The following is a 20824-nucleotide window of genomic DNA, read 5'->3' as shown; positions in this document are numbered from 1 at the left end:
AGGGTAATAGGGTAAATCTAGACAACCAAGAAAAAATAAATCATAGTCAAGTCGAAGACAAAGTTCTGTGTGTGGTAGGAAGACAAATACATTTACTGACACTATCAGCATGTTTTAATGTTTTCTCGGTTTTCATTTCAATGTTGTTTGATACCAATATGATTCCAAAAACATTACATTACCATGCATGTGTGTTGTAAACATCAGCGACACAACAAATCAAATGATCAGACTGTAAACAACTTTGTATCACCACAGGAGAATATACATTGATCTGGATTCCACTGTTGAATATCTGTAACACAGCATGCACTGGTGTAGTAAAGTAGACCACAACATTAAGTTTGCCATCGATCATTACAAAATACAATACTTTCAAGTGTATTAAAACCAGTGCTAGTCTGCATGGAGAACTACCATCTGTGCAACATCCCTGTGATGATGATCATCAGTGGATATGACATGCATGACATTCAAGTATTTCTGACAAAGTCATCATAAACATATTCTGAATCTATTGATATATAACAGAGATGTTTTATTCTATTAACACGCCCTGAGTTAACTCACTATATGGTCCCAAGCAACATATTACCTTCATGGATATTGATCTGCTGGTACAGCATTCACCTTCATATCGGCAAGGCTGTGCATAACCATAATTCCTCTTTATGTTATGCTTCAAGCTACAGCAACGGCCAAAAAGGCCTTTTGGTGGACAATATTCAGTGAATAAATACAAATACAACTACAATAATTTACTTAAAATATTACATTTGGTCCATCCAAGAAAAACATCTACATCTCAACAGCTTACAGGAAAAACCACAGGTCAACTGCATTCTTGATATTTGTTTTACATTGTTCTTGTAAACGTGGAACAAGGCAGCAATCTACCGTTATTTATGCTCCTTTTTACGCCTACAAGCAAATCATTCTCTACTTCTTTAACACATCCTTAGGCAATGAGCACATCAAATGTTTTGGCAACGAGTCAAGGTGTGTAATGCCAGAAGCTTCTCACAAAAGAGCCTCTTCTGTATGCTTGTCCGTTTGTATATAAAGATAACATCTACATGAATGGGTAGTGGTGCATATGCTACTGCAGGAGCAGAGAATAAAAGGTTGGATCCTGAAATTAAAATGCCACTGGGTCATTAAGGAACCATCTGCTGAAGGCTATCTGTCAGTGAAATCTTTCTGTGGCATCAGTAGCATGGAGAGAATGAGGGCGGGCAACTGTTGGGATATAGACTGAGCGTAGCCAACGGGGGTGAGGGGTGAGGGGAGAGGGAGGGAGTACACAGGGTAAGGAGCTGAAAAGTGATGTTGAGCTGAGCAAATAAAATCTCAACCTGCGTCAAAGCTGGGCATTCCTGGCCCCTCTCGAATGTCTGTGGCTGTATCAGAGAGAAATTAATAGGACCCTGTTCGATGTCTGGCACGCTTTGATCTGCTGCTGTTGTCCTTTCCCAGAATACACCTCTGTGAGGATGTAGTTACATGCAGAGACACCTGTCAGGCCAGCAGAGGGGCAGGACGGGCCTCTGGACGCTTTCATGTCATCTGTGGCCGGGCTCCTGGCCCTGGAGCAGCTTGTGGTACACAGAGAGACCTGGGGAGCAACAGATGAAAGTGAAATTAATTAAAAGAAGAGGGAGAAGGGCAGCACAGGGTTTCCCCCACAGAACCCACATGTGCACAAACAGAAATGCTAAGGTCAAACCTGAACGAATTTCCTTTCAAAGGAGAAGGCTAAAGACCTCCTGGTGAATGTTTTGTTGATGGTTTTTCTGGAGGCTTTTACCAGGGGATCTGCTCTGTCATCTCAGCGCTCAGCCTTTTGTCAGGCTGCCCCCCCGCTCCTCGTCCTATCGGCTGGCTGACAGCCAGGCATCTAGCAGGAAAGGCATTCCAAGTACAGTAAGAGCTGCCGTGTTTGTGCTCCCAAACAGTATTCTCATTCATTCCTCCTCTCAGCACCCTGTTTATGTTGGTGCTCTTTTACACCGTGGGGCCTGACGGAGCTGAAAAACGAAAACATCTCCCTGACTTCCAATCTGATGACATGACCGCTGGAAGCTTCTCCAGCTCAGCGGGGGAAAAAGAAAAGATAAAAGGGGACAGTCATTTCTCTCACATTTCCCACTCCTAATGATTCGCTCAATAACAGCACAACCACTTCTCTCCCATAATTACTCAACCATTTGGAGCTTTGTGTGAGATGTACCAGTGATGGCTTTGAATCAAACATCCAATAACTTACATAATACATCTGAATAGGGGATGACAGCCAATAGCTGCCTTCCTTTCCCAACAGGGCACCGCACTCTCTTATTTTGATAGAGAGAGGCCTAAGCTATGCGCCCTGACATGATCAGACTCCCATTAAAATGGCACAAGTGCAGCATTCATTTCCTTCTCAAACTGAAAGCAATAAATATCCACAGTCACCAGCTGTGCAGCCCTGAGAACTTCAAGAGAGGTTCAAGGGACGCATTGTAAAACACATATGGTTGATATAATCTAGGTTTGATAGAAACCCTCCCTTCATCTCATGTCAGAAATTAACATAGAAGAAGTGGGGAAGGAAAAAGGGGGACCGGGGTGAGTGGGCAGGAAAAGTTTTGGGGGGATAAAGGGAGAGTTGTATGAGCAAAGAGAGGAAGAGATTAAGAGAGTGCACAAGAGGGAGATAAAGGGAGAGTGTGATTAATGACGGTTGACAGCTGATCATAGAGAATGCTCTCCACTTGGACCCGCTCTAACTCCCTGTCAGAGTCAATCAGGGGGGCTCAGTCATCTCGCCACAAAGGTACTCTGGGCAGGCAGAAAGACCTGACGCACTCCTAAGCTCCACAAAGGCTGTTCCCTCTCTAATAACACCCCCCTCCCTCCAAAAAGCCACACTGAGTCTCTGTTCGTCTCCCAGTCCCATTCTAAAAGGCATGGTTTGACCTGCCTCGCTAACTGGTTTTGGTACTGGGACCTTTTTTTCCCCTTTTTTTTATTAAGTCAAGAGAGAAGCATCTCCCCCGCCCTTCGAGCCCTGGACGACGGAAAAATGCATACATGAAATTCAGAAGCCATCCCAACGGATCCAGTTACAGTAATTGATGAGTTTATAAGATGTTTGTTAACTTAAGCCAGCCTCCATAGTTTAGGGGGAGAATGAAAAAAAGAAATGTTCTGGTCACAGACACACGCACCCAATTTTTTTTAGGGGGGGGAGGGGTGCAGAGCTACTGTGTTTTTCCAACAAGATGATTCTTGGGTCGGCTTGACTCTGACGCTCACGTGATGTAATGAATGCTATGATTAGCTAATACTAATGTATGGTAGGTCTATGGAAAGAAAGAAAAAAAGCTCCTGATCAGGCAAACAGATGTGTGCATCAGCGCTAAATACCCCTGTTACTGTAATAACCTCAACACTTCTGTTAGAATGGAAAGAGTTGTGGAAATAGGGCAGGATGACACACGTGAGCGCGTGCACCCACGATTGTGGCGCATTATAAACGCAGCAAAGGCTAAGATACATTTTTACTTTAAGTGTGCTTTCTGGGGTACAACTGGACATCCCTTTTTACGTATAGACGAATGACCAACAGATGGGAGTTCCCACACAAACTGCTCCCACCACTAGATCCCATTTCAAAAGAAAGATGTCATCACTGTTAAACCTATTTATCTTCAGCTGTAATCCCGTCGTTTGGACACTTATAGTCAAATAGCACTGTGGAGTTTGTTCATGCTCATTCAGATCTGGCAGCTTCCACTCTGCTTGGCACAAAGAGGGTTATGACACTAGGCATTGTAATAAAATAACCAATACATCTGCACTTGTACTCTTCTAAGAAATGTCAAGTGTGTACTTTATCATTATGACAGTAGTAGTTATCTGCTACAATGTGCACAATATATCTACACATCCTGCACACCACTATGCAAGCAGGAAGCTGGCTAAAAATATCCAGTGGTGTCTATCAGTCCTCCATGGGGAATGTCCACTATGCCGGGCTGCAATCACGGCCACTGGCATATAGAGGGCACACCCCCCCCCCCCCCCCACCCACCTTCCATACTGCACCACCAACAGGCCAAGTTACAGCATGTGTAGAAATACAGCATCAGACCCACCTGTTTTACCACAGATGGCTTCGTAGACCACATGCTGCCCGTTGGACACACTGCCACTGGCTGAACTCTCCGTGGACTTCTGCCTGTTAATCATGAGACGAAAAGTGTCAGAGATGACCAAAAAGATCATTCCCCAGGGGGCATCTGAATTCCAACGCTTCTCCCCACAGTCTGGTATAAAGCTGTGGATGTATCCTAGTGTATTGTCCAAGTTTGAGCCGAGTACATCAATAAGTAAATAATAGCTGAAAACTACGTGCGAATGTTAGAGCTAATATGACGTCTGATGAGTCATCCTCTGACAGAAGACAAGTGGAGTCAGTTTAACTAGTGCGCGCGTGTGCGTGTACGTGTGCGCGTGTGTGTAGTCAGTGGAGGCCACTGGGGGTTAAGTGTTTGCCTAGTGGCCCTCATGAGCTAATTTGTGACAAGAAGGGGGCAAATTCCTGCTCCTTGTCCTGGGTGATTTCCCAAGATTATTGTGTTGATTGCTGATTATGTAGACCTGTCGTCAGTCGCTACAGACACAGAAGGCGCACACATGGGCCATCTGATATGCTGAATAGTCAGTAGTGTACACTTATCTCACAGCCATTTGCACATAATCAGACAGCAAATACAGTGTTTTCAGAGAATAAACCATTATAGGAACTGGCGAAGCATAGAGCGGGAGCAGACACGTCTGTAAACTTATACAATAAATCTGTTAAGCATTTTTTAGGGGGAACAATAAATAAAGCTTAGTTGGCATTAACCTCTCACCCCATAACAGCAGCGTGCCAGAGGAGCATTAGCAAGGTAATGAGGGTACACACTGCCTCCTTGTAAGGGACTGCACAGTTGTTCTTTCATACCATTACACAACCACAAATAGAACTGGCCCACTTTAAGCGTGGCATACCTCGACAGGAAGCAACCCCTTTCATATTGAAAGGGGGGGAAAAAACTTGACCTCTCGGTTCTTCACATCACTCTCTTTGTCAACAGTCTCTCACTCGGTCACCTCAAGACTCAGCAAGCAGAAACAAGAAACACTGTAGGAGAGATCTGAACTTGCAGGGTACACAGATGGAATATAAGCCTGAAGTTGAATATTTTGAACTACTTACTTACTTGTGGCAAGAGCTGAAGTCCTTATGTAAAAAAAACAACCAGATTTATTCTTTCTGCATTCAGGTAGCCAGCAAGACTTAATGTTGACCAAAAGGGATAAAGTTTAACCATAAACACACGTTTGGCAGCTTCTGTGTGTATGCAGTATCCTGTGAAAATAACTACTGTTGTGGCTGATTAATAGGGAGTGAAAGCAGCAGCCAGGCTGACATTAATGGTGCTGCTGTAATTGTCACCCTATTAGTAATGCCACACGACAGCCCGGGTTTCCGTAGTTACAGCTGCGTCTAGCCAAATCTCGCAAACAAAATACCAAACAGGCTCATTTATTTGTTTTACAAATTGCTCCTTTCAAAGCCTTCACTGAAGTCATACCACTTTGAGTCCTCGCAGCCCCTCCAGTTGGCAGCTGTGGCATGTTGATAGACCAGAGAGCCCTGCCCTGCTGAGTTGATACCAACATGAAGCACACTGGGTTGGAGCAAGTGTACCACGTGTTTGTTGAGCTTAAAAATCAAAGGCGCTGGCACTCGTTGCCCAGATCTGTCCTGTACTTTCATCTTCAATTAAAACTGAATGCTGAGTCAGCATATTCGGACATGGTTGATTAGAAAGCACTCTTGTAGGATTCGTCTTCAAACAGAGGAAATCATTTTGTGGAATGGATTGAGATCTTCACCCCAGACCAAAATAACAGAATTCTGATAGATAGGTTCAGCTAAGAGCAGTCAGTGATCAACAATGTATTACTAATGGGAGAATGAGTCAAGGCCATTACTGGGAAATGTGTATAGTGCAACAGTTTTACAATTCAACAGCTGGCTGGAGGAAGGTGTTTGGAGGGCTGCGTAACCTTGAACTGTGTGAATACACCCAGCACAGTGATTCTATTATAAGTTGGAGGAGCTTACGCCGACACTGGGATGCATTTCAGAGGTGCTTCAATAACAGAGGTATTGAGTTGCCCCTAAAATGAGCTCTGGAAATAAAGGGAAGCAACGCATTATCCCCCCATTTTCTGCAAACAATCATCTCCTTTCTCCTGGACAGAGTTCACTTCTCCCTGTCATTCTTACTTTTCCCCTCTCTTTATTCTTTCGTTTCCTTGTTTCCATCGGTGCATTTTTGGTCCTGATGCTTCCGTTTTTCCCACACTCTCCCCTGTCACACTGGTCAACCGCAAAAATGCAGGACAGAGGAGAGTGTGAGGGGGCTCTGGAATTCCACATGCAGAGTGTAAACACGGCAACTGCCAGGAACACACACACACACACACACACACACACACACACACACACACACACACACACACACACACACACACACACACACACACACACACACACACACACACACACACACACACACACACACACACACACACACACACACACACACACACACACACACACACACACACACACACACACACACACACACACACACACACACACACACACACACACACACACACACACACACACACACACACACACACACACACACACACACACACACACAAAGGAGCAAACACAGCACCTATCCGGCTGCCCTAACTTATTCTACAACCCCTGCGCTGCACCTCTGCCTTCTTCACTCTTCACTTGCCAGCAACAGTTTGTCCCCTGAATGACTGAATGTAACACGTCAGCAGAACCAGGGCTTTGCTCAGGGCGATCTGCTACTCTCTGCTACTACTGGGGCTCACAGACAAATGGACAGTTCTTTATGCCAATCCGATTGTGCCCTTCAACGTGATTTAAACATTCGGTCCCGGTCACAAAGACTTTTCTGTTGTTGTGCAATTTGGCCAGATGTTGTAGTCATAAAGTCATAAAGTAAGTGAGGGGAAAAGCTGGCAGTTCAGCCCCGTTTCACTCCTTTCCTTTTATTTTCCCTTCTGTGCCCTTCAGCTTATCTCCAAACCAAACAGGAATTAAACGGCGCTCTGAGCCCGGGGCCCTTCCACTGAACCACGTTCTGTTTACGGTTCAGGCAGAAAGCAGGCCTGTGATGAGGTTGTTTACTGAACAGGCAGATACACCCTGTGGCCAAAAGACTGGGAGCACTCCACTGCACACATATTCTAACTCTCATTAGCATCAGCCGTGTCCTCTGGAACTCACCGCTCCCATGCTCTTTGTCTTAATCCACAAGCCAATCAATGCCATTCCCCACTGCAATCTATTCTATTCTATTCAGTACATGGTGACTTTATGAAACTCAAAGAAGTGAATCAGAAATGTGTTCAGTTGAAAGGCCGTACTTACTTGATGAGGCGCTTTGTTGCCGTTTTCCTGATCTGTCCCTCTCTGGCACTACTGGGCGGCTTGGGGGCGAGAACAGGACTCACACAGGTTTGGCTGTGGCTGTGACCGTGGCTGGTTCGAACATGAAAGCTGGATGGAGGGCAGCTGGATGAGGCTGGGGGAGCCTGGGCGAGTGGAGCACCCGTCTGGTCTGGATATTGAGCCTAAGAAAATATAATTTAAGGTCAGCATTGTAAACACAGTGAATGCTTTTATTAACTCAGTTTGCCATGATAATGTTAACTGTAGTTGATCGTTATGGACAGGTAGTATAAGGCTGTCTGTATTTGAATTACTATGATCTCTCAATTATAAACAAATACATTGAGATTGGGTAAAAAAATGTTTTTTCCTATATTCTTTACAAGGTTAAGTATTTAACAGCAGTGCGTGTTTGAAATAAAAACAGAACACTTTAAAAGCTCTTGTTTGGGTTATAATTTAAAGGGGACCTATCATGCAAAATGCACTCTTGTACGTCTTTTATACATGAATATGTGTCCCCGGTGTGTCAGGGAAGTCACCAAGTGTCATAAAACACAACCCTCTCTATTTTCCTCTATACCCAAATCTCTAAAAAAGGGGCTGTAACGGATCTGATACAGAGTAGACTGATCCAGATTTGAATTATTTCCTACGTCACAAAAGGGGTGCTCCACTTAGTGGTCAATTCTCCACATATCAGGGGAATGAGAGGTTGGGCCACGGCCGGCCATTGCCACTCGAAAGCGCTGGAGACGCTGTAGTACATATGCCAGGCCTGTAAGTGGCGCTGTAGTCTGCCACAAAAGCAGCGAAGAAGACTTCCCGCGCATGGTTGCCATGGTTGCCCTTCTGTTTATTCTCTGCTGTGGCTCTTTTTCTCCCTCCCCGAGGCAAGCGTTTGCGCCTCCTGCTTTAAAACAAATGAATAATGACTATATAATCATATGTAAGGGATAATGTGCAGCGACGCGGTCATTATGGGGAACAGAAAACGACAGGCTGATCAGGAGCCCGACATGAAGGTGTTATTTTCCCCATAATGACCAAGTCGCTGCACATTATCCCGCTTATTACATGGCCACATTCAAAACAAAGTAACGATATGACTCCCAATATTAATTCAAATGCTTTTATGGATTTAGAAAATGATTTTATTGATTTAAAAAATAGTTGTATGTATTGATTTAAATTGACATGCATCCGCTAAGAAAAATAGTCCGTTGTTACGGTTTGTACTAACATAGCAACGGCAGGAACTGCTTCGATAGCGTTTTTGAGGAGCTTTTTGATTACAGATTTGAAAACATCGTTGCACAATTCATTATGTCAAACCTTGGAAAGTATCTACATATCCCTGCCCTAATGCCAAAGTAACTGGCAACTGAATATGTGTCGCCGTTTGATGTCTATGTCTGGACCGCTGCGTAAAAAGGAGGGTTTCTGCCCCATTACGTCTCTTCTTACATCTATAAGAATAAAACACGGAGGACGGAGATCTCTTTTTCTCCCCCTCTTCTGACAGCCCAGCAGCTGATCTCAGAGCACGCTCCCCTCTCCTTCAGGGGGGCGTGGTCAGCTGCAGCTCACAGAATCAGCCCCCTGCAAAAACAGGGCTGGAAAGAGCCAATAGAGCGAAATGAGGCATGGCTAAAATGCAGGATCTGTTTGGTATTTTGAAAAAAAAACTATATTTATATACTTTATATAGGTATGGCCCTACAATATATTGTTCAAATATAGCATGATATTTCCCCTTTAAATTCAAGTCAAAATCTAGGTGGTTTTGAATTAGGACGTGAATCCTTATTTATGTAAATATAGAGTTTGTGGGTCCTTCTGAATGTATTTAGTATTTATTAGAAAGTATGTTATGGTATGCATTTACTCAACTGTAAAAAAAACAAATCCAATTCCTAAAGAGGAATAGGGAAGTACTATCACCTTTGGAATGGGTTAGTCATGGGGAAGAAATGTTGTCTTTGAATGAAATATCAAAGTGATTGACATGATTAATATATTAATGAAATGCCATCCAGTATCAAAACAACAATATTGGCTGCACTGATAAGAACATTCTTTATATTATTTATTTGTTTTTACAAGATTTTTTCACAGGCTTGGGGAGAGGGGAAATACCGTTTTTCTTTCTGACATCATATTTTAGAGTCCCATTTCACTCTGTCCTTCCTGGAGAATGCATTGTATGCATTCCTTCCACGTCTCACGTCTACGCTATTTTCTCTGCCGCTTCCTACGGCTATCTGACAAGCTAATGGTTTTCCAGCTCCACAGTGCAGCCCCTCAAAGGGCCGGCGGTGTATCTGATGTAATTGGTCTGTTGATAAATGAGAAGCTGAGTTTCCAGGTTGCGAGGCCTATGGCCGGCAATTCAGTCTGAGCAGGACCAGGAAGGCCACCTTCCTCTGGCTGCCAGTTGGCTCTGAGCCAGGCCAGTAGAGGAGCCGCGCAGTCTGCACCCAGTAACTGGAACGTGGACTGCAGCGCAGGAACAGCCCCTTGAAGAACACACTCACACACATAGAGCATATGAACAAGAGCACTCACAGCACTTCCTTTTGTGTCTTTAGGTAATCCTAAAAGCTCAATTACTTTTCTAATGAGGTCAGAAAAGCCAGCAAGGTGACAAAAAAGCTCAAAGAGTAGTCAAGTCACTGACTAATTCCTGGACCAAGGTGTATGTGGGGCAAATAAACATTTTAGACTATTCCCATAGGTAACAAAATAGGTGTCATAGTAAAACGTAAAAAGAAGCTGCAGGATTGAAGAACTTATTGTCAGTAAATATACAGTTTGCCAGAGAGACCCATTTGGTTGGAACGAAGGGGGAGGGACGGCAAGGATTTTAGGGAGGGTTGTCTGATTTGATGGTGAGACAACCCTATCCTGAGTCAGCCTCCCGATGACCTCAGTTTGTGAAAGTTGAACAACAAGATGGCTCTGTTGTGAAGAGCTCATGCAGGAATATGATGTCAGCAATAAAAGGAAACTTTGTCAACTGTTTTCTGACTACGAGACTAAATGAAAAGGGGAACGGAACAGAGGAAATGCACGGGATCACTAAAGTGCCTTGCGTAAGGCTGCGGGCCCAAGCCAAGAGAAATATCACCTCAATTGCATTGAAGCAAAAATGATGAAAAAACAACTGCTTTACCCCGGACAGATCAGGAATAAATGGGTGCATCGAACAATCTGTCTCCATTTCTCTCCAATTTACAAAACACTTATAAATACATTCTTCCTGTTAAGATCCTCTTTCAAAGCAATTTACAGCAACAAAAATAGGGCCTGTTTTTATATTAAAACATTACAATTATTCTGCGCAAAATGAGAGAGACCACTCTTTCTAATCTCCCTCTACAAACAGCCAAATCACATCGGTCACGGCTAATGAGGCATGACTAAAAGGTTTTTTGTGGCTTCATTACTACTGCTGAGAAAAATCATTACATTTGTATTCATGTGGAACACAAATGAAGCTCAAATCTGATGTGAACTGTAAAGACGTAAACCTAATAATGGATACTGCAGCAAGGCCTCTCTGGTGCCCTCATGAGCAGCTTTCCTTGTTTACTTACCTTCCAATAGAAGCCCAGAGTCACTCAGGCAAACAATGCACTCTTAGGGTGAGCAGTCATGTTTGGCTCTCCAGGAATTAGCTTCTGTTGAGGAGGATATTCCCACCAAACACCATTTTGTTAAGTGGTTTGGAAAGAGAATCTGAGAATAGCGTTGACATGAAAGCTTTCCCCTTGATGTGGGCGTATTTTGTATTATTTTGGACAGCACGGTGCTGAGGTAAGGGAAATATGAGGGTTTTCCTGAGGTAAAGCTCAATACTTCTCGTACAAGTTCAGTTCATCCATGTGGTGTTGATATTAAAGCAAGGCATCGAATGAAAACAAAAGAAGCTGAACAAACTCTGAACTCTTTAACTACATTTTAATTTAACAAAACACAAAGGGCCTGAGCATTTTCACGGAACAAATCACGAGGAGTTGAAACCGAATCAACAAAAAAAAGATTCCTGTAATATGACTCTGTGGCATGGAAACCAATTTTCCACTAAAGGCAAGGCAAGGTTATTTAAATAGCAGGTTTCAGACACAAAGGCAATTCAAAGTGCAAATAATAAAAATAAGGACAAAAAGAGTCTGAAAGCTAGGGTGTACTTGAGGATAAAAGTTGGCCATTACCAACTAACATCCCTCTTTGGAAAGGACACTTGTGGGGTGTTCCCTTTTAACAATAATACATCTAGTCATTAAAGTATCCTATTTATCCTGACACAATGAGGAGGAACACAATCTGTTATATACCTGGTGTCTGCAGTGGCTCTGGTCCAGCGAAGATCGGGACTGGAGTCTTTGCTGTTGCAGTTTCTGGATTGCAAACTGCAGCTGGTAGCTTCCCTGGGTGGGCTCGTAGCGCTGCTGGGGGTTCACTCCTGTCACCAGGCTATAGGCACTTTGCATCTGCCCGTCCCACAGATCCTCCTTGTCCTTCAGCGGCCTGTGGCTTGGAGAGCAGAGAGGAAGAGGTCAGCAAAAAGTTTGGAGAATCTAAATTCTGCAAAACGCACACACACACTGACTTTTAAATCCAAATCTCGCAAACTGTTCTGCTCTGCAGTTAAAGCCACCTGTGTTTGTCACAGTGTGTCTTATTGCATTCTGATGAAGGGGCCTTAGTATGCTTTTGTGTTTGTTTAGCCTGTCCTGTAGTAGGTGGTTGTACATGTAACTGGTCTGGCTAATATCCCAAAGTTCCCTTCAGAGGGAGTTTCTCTACCAGAGTCCTTTGTTTACATCCATAACATTGTGATATCACTACGTAATGCTCGTCTTTCTTTTGGATAGCGCTTCAACACTAGAACGTGAAATGATAATGGACGGGACATCACTAAGCGGTTAACCAATCACAACAGAGCCGCCCAGCAAACCAATCGGAGCAGACTGGGTTATGATTTCAGACAGAGAATGAAAATAGGTGCTGCAGCACAGGCAGTATGAGAACAATAAGGGGCTTTTTGAATATTAAATCATGTAAACATGTCACAGTAGAATACAAATATGAAAAAAAGCATTATTGGTTAATAAATAGTTTGGAAAATATGTCTTTTAAGGGATGGAGGGTACCAAAAAGACGAGGGTACCAATACCACATGAATGTCTGTCTGTATAATATTAAACTCCACAGCCAGCTTGCAGGTTAGCTTAGCCGAGCAGAAAGAATGGAGGTGGATTTTTGTTACCTTTGGAAAGAGCCAGCGTAGCATTTTCCTCTTGTTTCCAATATCTAAGCTAAAATAACCACCAGTTAAGATAGTGTTTTGTGAAGCTGAGATTTTACCTGATTCTGCCCTTTTTTGATCTACTCGTAATTTATTGCATTTGGTGAGGATTCGTTTTACATTAGACAATATAAATATGGAGGGGAGACAATTGACGAAAAGTTATGACGAATAAACATTGTAGCATTTATTGAGAGGTTGGCATTATGTTTAAATAATTCCCTAAAAAAGTCTTAATTAAGCTACTGACGCACTACTGATCCATCTAAATAATTACCTGCAAAATTGCAAGATGGTGAAAGCTTTAGTAGCCATAATAGCACAGTACTTGCTACTTCAGATATGTCACCATCCAACCAAGGAAGAGATGTGGTAGCAGCTAATTAACTCCCACGGTTCCCTCCACATGTTGAGTTGCAACAGCACCGGCAAGAAGTAAAAAAGGCGAGACAGCTCGCAGCGTCCCTGTGTGTGGCTGCTGGGCCCACAGAAGCCTCAAGTCAAAGTGTGCAAATCAGAGTCAAAGCAGAGGGCAAGCCTGTAGCGAACGCAGGCTGAACTGAAAACCTTTCCTCTTTGCCTCAGTGCTCCCCGAGCTTCACGTTCCATTCACATCACAAAGCCACAACCTGGAAAGCAAACCTTTTGACGAGCTCCACGAGTTTGTAACTGGATTATCTGTCATTAGAACTAAGCCTGTTTCAGCCTTTCTTTTTTCTTGTTGGGCCGCTGTTAAAGCAATGAGGTGTGCCTCCCCTTCAGACACGCTTAAATTGAGTCTACATTGAGTCTGGTGTGTGCTGCTGTATGTGTACCACTTTAGCCACAACATAATGCCATAAAGAGCACTGTTGGGAGGCACAACATGAGAAAAAAAGAGTACAGTTGAAGAAATAAGATCCCCGGGGGTAATAATCACAAAAGAAACTCTTGGAAAGTACTCCCATTAGATGCAATAACATTTGTCCACTCTAGAGTAGGAGGAAACACTGTAGACCTAAAATCACAATAGCTGGGATATTTTAAGCGCCGAACTGTGATAAGCTCTAAAATTAGAACTCAATTAATCTTGAACAATACACACTGTGGGATAATAGTCTTGTGTTGCTCAAGTGAAAACATAATCCTGCCCTGTGTGGCCAAACAAAGACACAAGGGATCTTAAACTCATGTGAACATGCTATCCGCCCATGCATTTCTCACTTCACATAATGGCACATATATTGCAAAAACAAATGGTGTGACTATGAGCCAATTAAAAAAAAATTAGCTTCTGGAAACAAAGGCTTGTCTGTGAACCTTGCGAGGCCAGAGAATCCACAACGCCAGGAGACAAAACAAGAACTGCTTCTTTGTTTACAGCAGTCGTTTCCGTTAGCCTGGCTACAGTTTGCACACTGGGCCACAGGGACCTTCAGCGCTACCATTTTATTAGCATATGGTCTAAAACGGATTATTCCTCCGGTCACGAGCATATGCTTTCTGCAGTAGAATGTCGCAGCAGGGCCCTGAGAAGAAGTCGGTCCAGACAGGGCTTGTCAACACAACACCACGCAAAACATATTACAGATCATGAATTTAAAAACAGCAGCAATAGTTCTCAGTCCAGAAAAAATGACCAATGAAAAACTGTTTTACATCTGATATTCTCATCACTAGTACAGCACATGTGTGGAGTTCCAACATGGTGGGACCGCCCTCTCTGCAGGACTACTGGTGTCACCTAATCGCCGCTGTGCGCGCTGTCTTTTAATGCACTGATATGACTTACTGTAGAACAACACAGCAGAGCAAGTGGAGCACATGTGCTGCATCAATCTAACTCCGTGTGAATGTGGGAGAATGGACGGTCGGAGATGACATCATACCACAGTATCTCCGAGCCCAAGTGTAAACAGCAGCCGCCTCAAGAGTGAGAGGGTATTTCCAGCAATTTCTGTTTGTTTACTTTGTTTTATTGTAACGACATGACACTCAATAGAACTGCCTCTCAAATATAAAAAGGACCAGGGTTTGAGCATTTGTTGTGGAAACAGTTTAGACGTGGGTGCTGATGCTTTCGTTATTGCAGAAGTGAGTAATATAGGGTCCTGAAACTACCAGAGGTCTGTTCTAAAAAAAGAGGTTTACAGAGGGAAAACCTAGAATATTCTGACATCCTGAACATGGTCTGATGTAAAGTGAACAATTTAAAAAGGTGGCTAAGGTATTTAATGGGTTTGACTTTCAAAACAAATTGTTTGCTGATTATGACATTGTAATTTCAACTTGAATTTAGGGGGCCGAGAATATATTGATTTACTTGGTATTGCGATATTATGTTTTGTGATACTCTATTCAGTATATAATATATATAATAATATTCAGGGAATACAGATTAAAAATAACCTCTATGTACAGAAATGTTTATTAATGTGCATTGTCCCTGTTAAATAAATGAATAAATAAAATGATACTCTATTGATTCTCCAAAACTATACATTTTATAAATGTATAGTTAAAAAAAAATTCACACTGCACTTGTATTTGATCTATTTCTTACTAATATATGCAAATGTTAAAAACATTGTTCAGATTTCACAAAAGTAGTGCTATGATGTTTGATGTGACTTTAATAAAAGCAAATGCAGATCCCACTGTTCCTTAAACTAGATTTTAAAACAATTACAATTGATTGCCTGTAGTTGAAACTTCATTTCTAAGAGATTACATAGGAACAACTTTATACAAAAACATAGTAATAGGTGGTGAACCTAAGGTGTTTGTATCTGCTGAAAACCCTCCATCCATTCCCTGGAATGTCACTCTTTCTTAACTTAAAGGTTCTATATATCCTATAACCACATCTGGCTCCAATCAAATGTGAATAAAAAACTCTCTTTTCTAAATTCAAAGGAAGAAAGACATCAAACCAATTGTGTGGGGACTCTGCCCTCCTTCAAATAAGTTTTCAATTTTCACCAGTGCTTTTCTGATTAGCTGGGTTGATGGTTCAGCAAATGTGCCGTCATAAAATCCTTTGGAATCGTATGTTCTTACAAGATTCAACCAAGTCGAACATCAATCCAACAAGTATTGAACAGAACTAAAAATACCCTGCATAAGTAGGGTTGTGGTATTTCTCAGTTCTGGCGGGGCTGGAGTGAACACAGTCATTTATACGTATGTACAGCTAGAAGATAAATATTGAGGCCATTTTTATGGCCAGGGACAAATCACATTAATGGGAATTCACATGACTATTTAAACTATTCTGTATCTCTTTTATGCATGGTTTTTATGAATCTGTTATTCCATTGTGTTTATCTATTGTGTTCCTTTCTTTTGTGTTCTTATTAAGTGTTAATGTTGATGTAAAGCACTTTGAATTGCCTGTGTCTGAAAATGTGCTATATAAATAAACGTACCTTACCTTACCTGACTATTAACTGCTAGTAACTTTATACAAGACCATATCTGTACATCTAATCAAATCACCCTAAACTAAGATGCTATTTCGAAAAACAGTTACAAAACACAGGTTGTTTTTGAATGTAGTCTGAAAGTCGGAGTGTTTTAAACAGTTTTCATCATTTACGTTAAATGGAAATCTTCATTAATGTTTCAGGAACACCGGATATGACCCCCCCCCAGCTCACTGTGGCTGTGTGAGGACGTGCCATTTGGTTTCAAAGCCCTCCGGTTGTCGGCACACTGCAGTGAGGCAGCAGCTCTCAGAGTGCTGATGAAGCATACCTGGTAGATCCTGGCAGCGGCACTTCAAAGAGCGGCGCTACTCTTTGAAATCCATCATACTTCACCCCTGTGGTTGCTAAAAGAGCCAGTGTGCTTAACAGTTTCAGTATGTTTGGCACAAACCATCAGGCCTGAGTGTAGGGAGGGAGTGTGTGTGTGTGGGGGGGGGGGGGGCACACAGGAAATGCTGTGTTATAAGAAACAGCTCCGAGGTGAAATCAAGGCCATTTATCCTAATATCGTATTAAAGACATTTCAGTGCAATGAGAGGTGAACGTCAAACCAGGAGCAGGGGGGATCTGGGGTACAAGAGAGCGTTTTGTATTGGAAGCGAGTGACAAATGGGTAGATTAAGGAACTGTGTATTTTATGAAGACATTTAGAATAAGCGTTCTAACAAAGGGTACTGTATATTCCTCCTTCTACGAACTTGAAATGTGAAAAGCTGAAAGGTGAAGCTTTACTAAAAAGTGTTTTGTGACGAATGAAGTGCCAAATTAATACAGGAAAGTAGGGCTGCTCGATTATGGCAAAAAGCATAATCTCGATTATTTGGGTCAATAATTCTAATTGCGATTATTAAATGCGATTAGTCATTGACTTTGAAAACATCCATTTATTGGAGAAAAAAATGTGAACAGTATGTTTTTAACAGTTGATTGTAATAATAATAATAAAAAAGTTATCGTTTTATTTCGATTACGTTGTTTTCGTAATCCTTGCAAGCCATAATCGTAATCGCGATTAAAATACGATTAATTGAGCAGCCCTACAGGAAAGGCTGGAATAGTCAAAGGGAAATAACTACATTCATAGAAGAAATGTAGGATCCAATCAAAGCAGTAGAGCTGTAACATCGGAGATCAAAAGGTGATTTCTGTTTCCACAGTTTAATATATAAAAGCAACGTGAGGCTATCCGTGAAATTATAAATTCTCATAAATCTCTCTTCTTGGTTTGTGGAAATAAAAACACTTTAAAAAGGGAAAAGGCCAGACATTCCTGGAATTCCTGACAGCTCAATACATAAGGAAGGGCAGGACTGGAAAAACAGAGTCCAAGATCAAGGCCAAGCTGTCTGAGACACTGTCATTCACATATCACGACAAAAATAAAACACCACAGATGCGCACCCCTCAATGAGTTGCATCTTCAAATAGCCGGTCCAATATCCCAGCATGGCACCATAGAGCAGGACCTGTTCCTTCTGTTTCCTTTCTTCTCCCCTCAGAGCAATGTGAGGGGTGAAATATGGGGTAAGGATGGGGGGGGGGGCAGATCATGTGGGTGTTGACATTGCCCCCTCACCATCGCCTCCACCCTGCCAATGCAGTGTTTTAAGCTGCCAGCATGCTTCACACACTCCCGCCACTCAGCAGCCAAATCTAGTACTTAGCTCCACAAAGCACTATAAAAAAGAGGATAAAAGGCCCATTTCCAGGCATGTATTGAACTTCCCTGCCCAGAGGAGTGTTGGTGCTTGGCAATTATTTTCCAAAAACTAACACTCTTCAATCTGAAAATTCGACAGAGACTATTAAAAAAGCATTTAGAATCTATTGAGTGTGACCAAATAGGCTACCACAATCTAAGTGTCTACAGTACAGACTTGTGTAAAGTTCATTAGGCAGAAAATCCTCGGCAATCAATTGGCCAAAGTGAGGAGTACTTAATAGGTAAACAGCTTTCTTTCCTTGCAAACACTTAAACTTAAGAATGATACTCAACTTTAGTATTTAAAGGCCCGATGACATATTCTAAAAAACTGAAATGTTTGTTATAACGAACTAAAATGTCTACTCAGACTATCCGAGGGAGATTTGCTGTTTTCTTTGGCACTGCACTCCATTGAGGCTGTTACACACTATTCCCTCCCTGCTGCCTCAGGGGAGGGCGAATACATGGTGCATTTGAGCACAATACTGACATTTGACCATAGGGAGAACTCGAACAGAGATGTTTGCCAAATGCAAACGTGGAGCAATAGAGGAGGAACTGTAACCATTTCCCAAAGAAAGTCCAACTGAAATCACATTTTCTTTAAATGTATTCCAATGAATGTATCATGACACTTTTCTTGGACAACTGTTGTAAGTTGGAATGAACCATTCAGACTTTTTATCTATCAGATTACCATTCCAATACTTGCCGATTCCAAGTACTAATCTGATACCAGTTATTCCACGGTCTCCAAAGGTCTCTACACCACACGGCGTAAAGCCCGTTGGAATCATTTTGAGCTGATATAACATGAGGCCAGGGATGTGTGTGGCACTAAAGACTGGGTGAGCCACCCACTGCATTTTATTATTGCTTTTGAAAAGACACGTCATTTCATGAAATGTCCTGAGTTATGTATTTCAGATATGCTTGTTTTGAACTTGAAAAATATCCCCTGCAATGTTAATGCCAACCACTTTCACCTGTTCTGGGAATGTCCATCCATAATCCCTCTTTGGACTCAGGTCCACAACTATAGGGTAAAAATACTTCATGCAAAAGTACTATTGAAATTTGAAGTGATGTACCTGGAGAAAGTAGACTTCGATACAATGGTTAATGACGATAAGTACATTTTTTACATTTTAAGGGTGGCAACCAAAAAATCTATAACGAGGAAGTGGATGAGGCAAGAGGTTCCGACGGAGGGAGAGTGGAGGGACTCCTGAGTCATATGTAATGGAAAAGTCGATATATGCACTGAGACTACAAAGTGAAAAGCTTGAGAAGAGGTGAAAGGGATGGTGGGATTTGGCGAGGCCCACAAGGCCAGATTTTGCTTAGCTTAAAATAGGAGGATTGCTGAATGACTGTTAAAGAGCTCTTACCTGTAAGCAAGAGACAAATAGCCCTGATGTGATGTCTTTTGTGTTTTCATTGTTTTGTCTATGCATAAGTCTGTCTGTTCCTATGTGTATTAACCTGTAAAGAAAGAAAGAACCCTGCATAATTCCACATGTCTTTGGACTCACCTAGTGCTGCTACAGCGATCTGCTGCAGAGTGAACAGCCTTCAGAGGGCCTGGTGGCGCAGCAGTGGGCCGCACTTTGGGGTTCAGCGTGGTGCTCTCTTTGCCCAGCATCCTGTTGGCCAGGTTTAGGCTGGTCAACTGTAGGCAGTGGAGAACAATTCAACAGATTATTAAATTAAAGCCAGTTTTCTTCATAATGTATTTTTAATATGTAGGTATTCCAAGTGACTAAACATTCCACTACTAGTCTCTAAATCAATGGGAATGCTTGATGAATAAGCAGTCATATTGTGTTCTCCCCCACATCGACCGCCTCATTATCTTGTCTCTGAGGGCTGTGCGAAATGTACACACAGCACATGGCAGAGACAGTCTCTGCTCAGCACTAAATCCAGGTGGTCCCCCCCCCCCTCCCCCTCCACCCTCCTCCAACTCTGACAGAATCAGCTATCATGACTCGCCAGCTCAAATCTGTTTACGACTACTGTACCTCTGTGCTGCTCCGTACTGCCCTGGGAATTAGGTTCAGTGAGATCTAAAGGGAGAATAAATTACTCTGCTGTGGCGTTTTATTTACTTTATTTCCTCCTGTGCACTAAATAGTCCAATGGGAAAGTTGTAATGCTGCCAAGCCTTGTACGACGTGAAAAATGTATCAGCATGGTGTTACACAGCCTCAGCTCTAAGTCACTCACAAGGTACACTGGGCGTATTCTTATTATTTGATGTAAACACACAAGTGCCTATATTTCAGTGCTTACATTTTTATGACAAGAGATACAAAATGGTATGTATATCAACCGTAATAAATATTTATTTTCCACACAAGGCACAGTGACCTTCATCTAGTGTTTATAATTGACATAGTGCCCCATTGTCTAAGGTCATGTACACTCGCTTGTCCAATTGGGACACAGTGTTAAAGGATGTCTCATAATAATATATTCTACAAACAAACACACATGCTGGATGGATTTTATTCAGTTCATTAAAAGGCGACTACTGTGTGTCTGCATTTCCTCAAGTTCAGTCCCTGTTTTGTAAACATGGGATCTGGCATGAGAGTGAGCAATTACTTGAACCTTAGAGGTCAACCAGAGCAGCAGGGTGTTGTTCGTGTTTACAGTGTTCCCCATTTAGTTTGAGTCTTTAAGTGCAAAACACCGGACTATTTTACTCTGTAAAATAAATTACTGCAATGAACCCAGAATAACTAATCATAAGAAATACAGCAAACACCTTTCAGATAGACAGAATAACA

General features: G+C 42.3%; 1 protein-coding gene across 1 annotated transcript in view; it reads right to left on the bottom strand.

Moving 5' to 3' along the window:
* Positions 1 to 41: 41 nt before the first annotated feature.
* ttll5 (tubulin tyrosine ligase-like family, member 5) overlaps positions 42 to 20824 on the bottom strand; it is a 51326-nt gene continuing 30543 nt past the window's right edge. Inside the window, exons 27-31 of the mRNA XM_071207141.1 lie at positions 19565 to 19701; positions 11884 to 12082; positions 7523 to 7725; positions 4140 to 4222; positions 42 to 1615 (exon numbers count right to left, since the gene is read on the bottom strand). Coding sequence (XP_071063242.1) covers positions 1563 to 1615; positions 4140 to 4222; positions 7523 to 7725; positions 11884 to 12082; positions 19565 to 19701 — 675 coding nt within the window. The 3' untranslated portion in view covers positions 42 to 1562. The remainder of the gene's footprint in view (positions 1616 to 4139; positions 4223 to 7522; positions 7726 to 11883; positions 12083 to 19564; positions 19702 to 20824) is intronic.

Source organism: Pseudochaenichthys georgianus, chromosome 22 (assembly GCF_902827115.2).
Source record: "Pseudochaenichthys georgianus chromosome 22, fPseGeo1.2, whole genome shotgun sequence".
Lineage (NCBI taxonomy): Eukaryota > Metazoa > Chordata > Actinopteri > Perciformes > Channichthyidae > Pseudochaenichthys > Pseudochaenichthys georgianus.
Note: the sequence above shows the minus strand (reverse complement) of the source record. Positions and strands in the feature narration are given on the sequence as shown.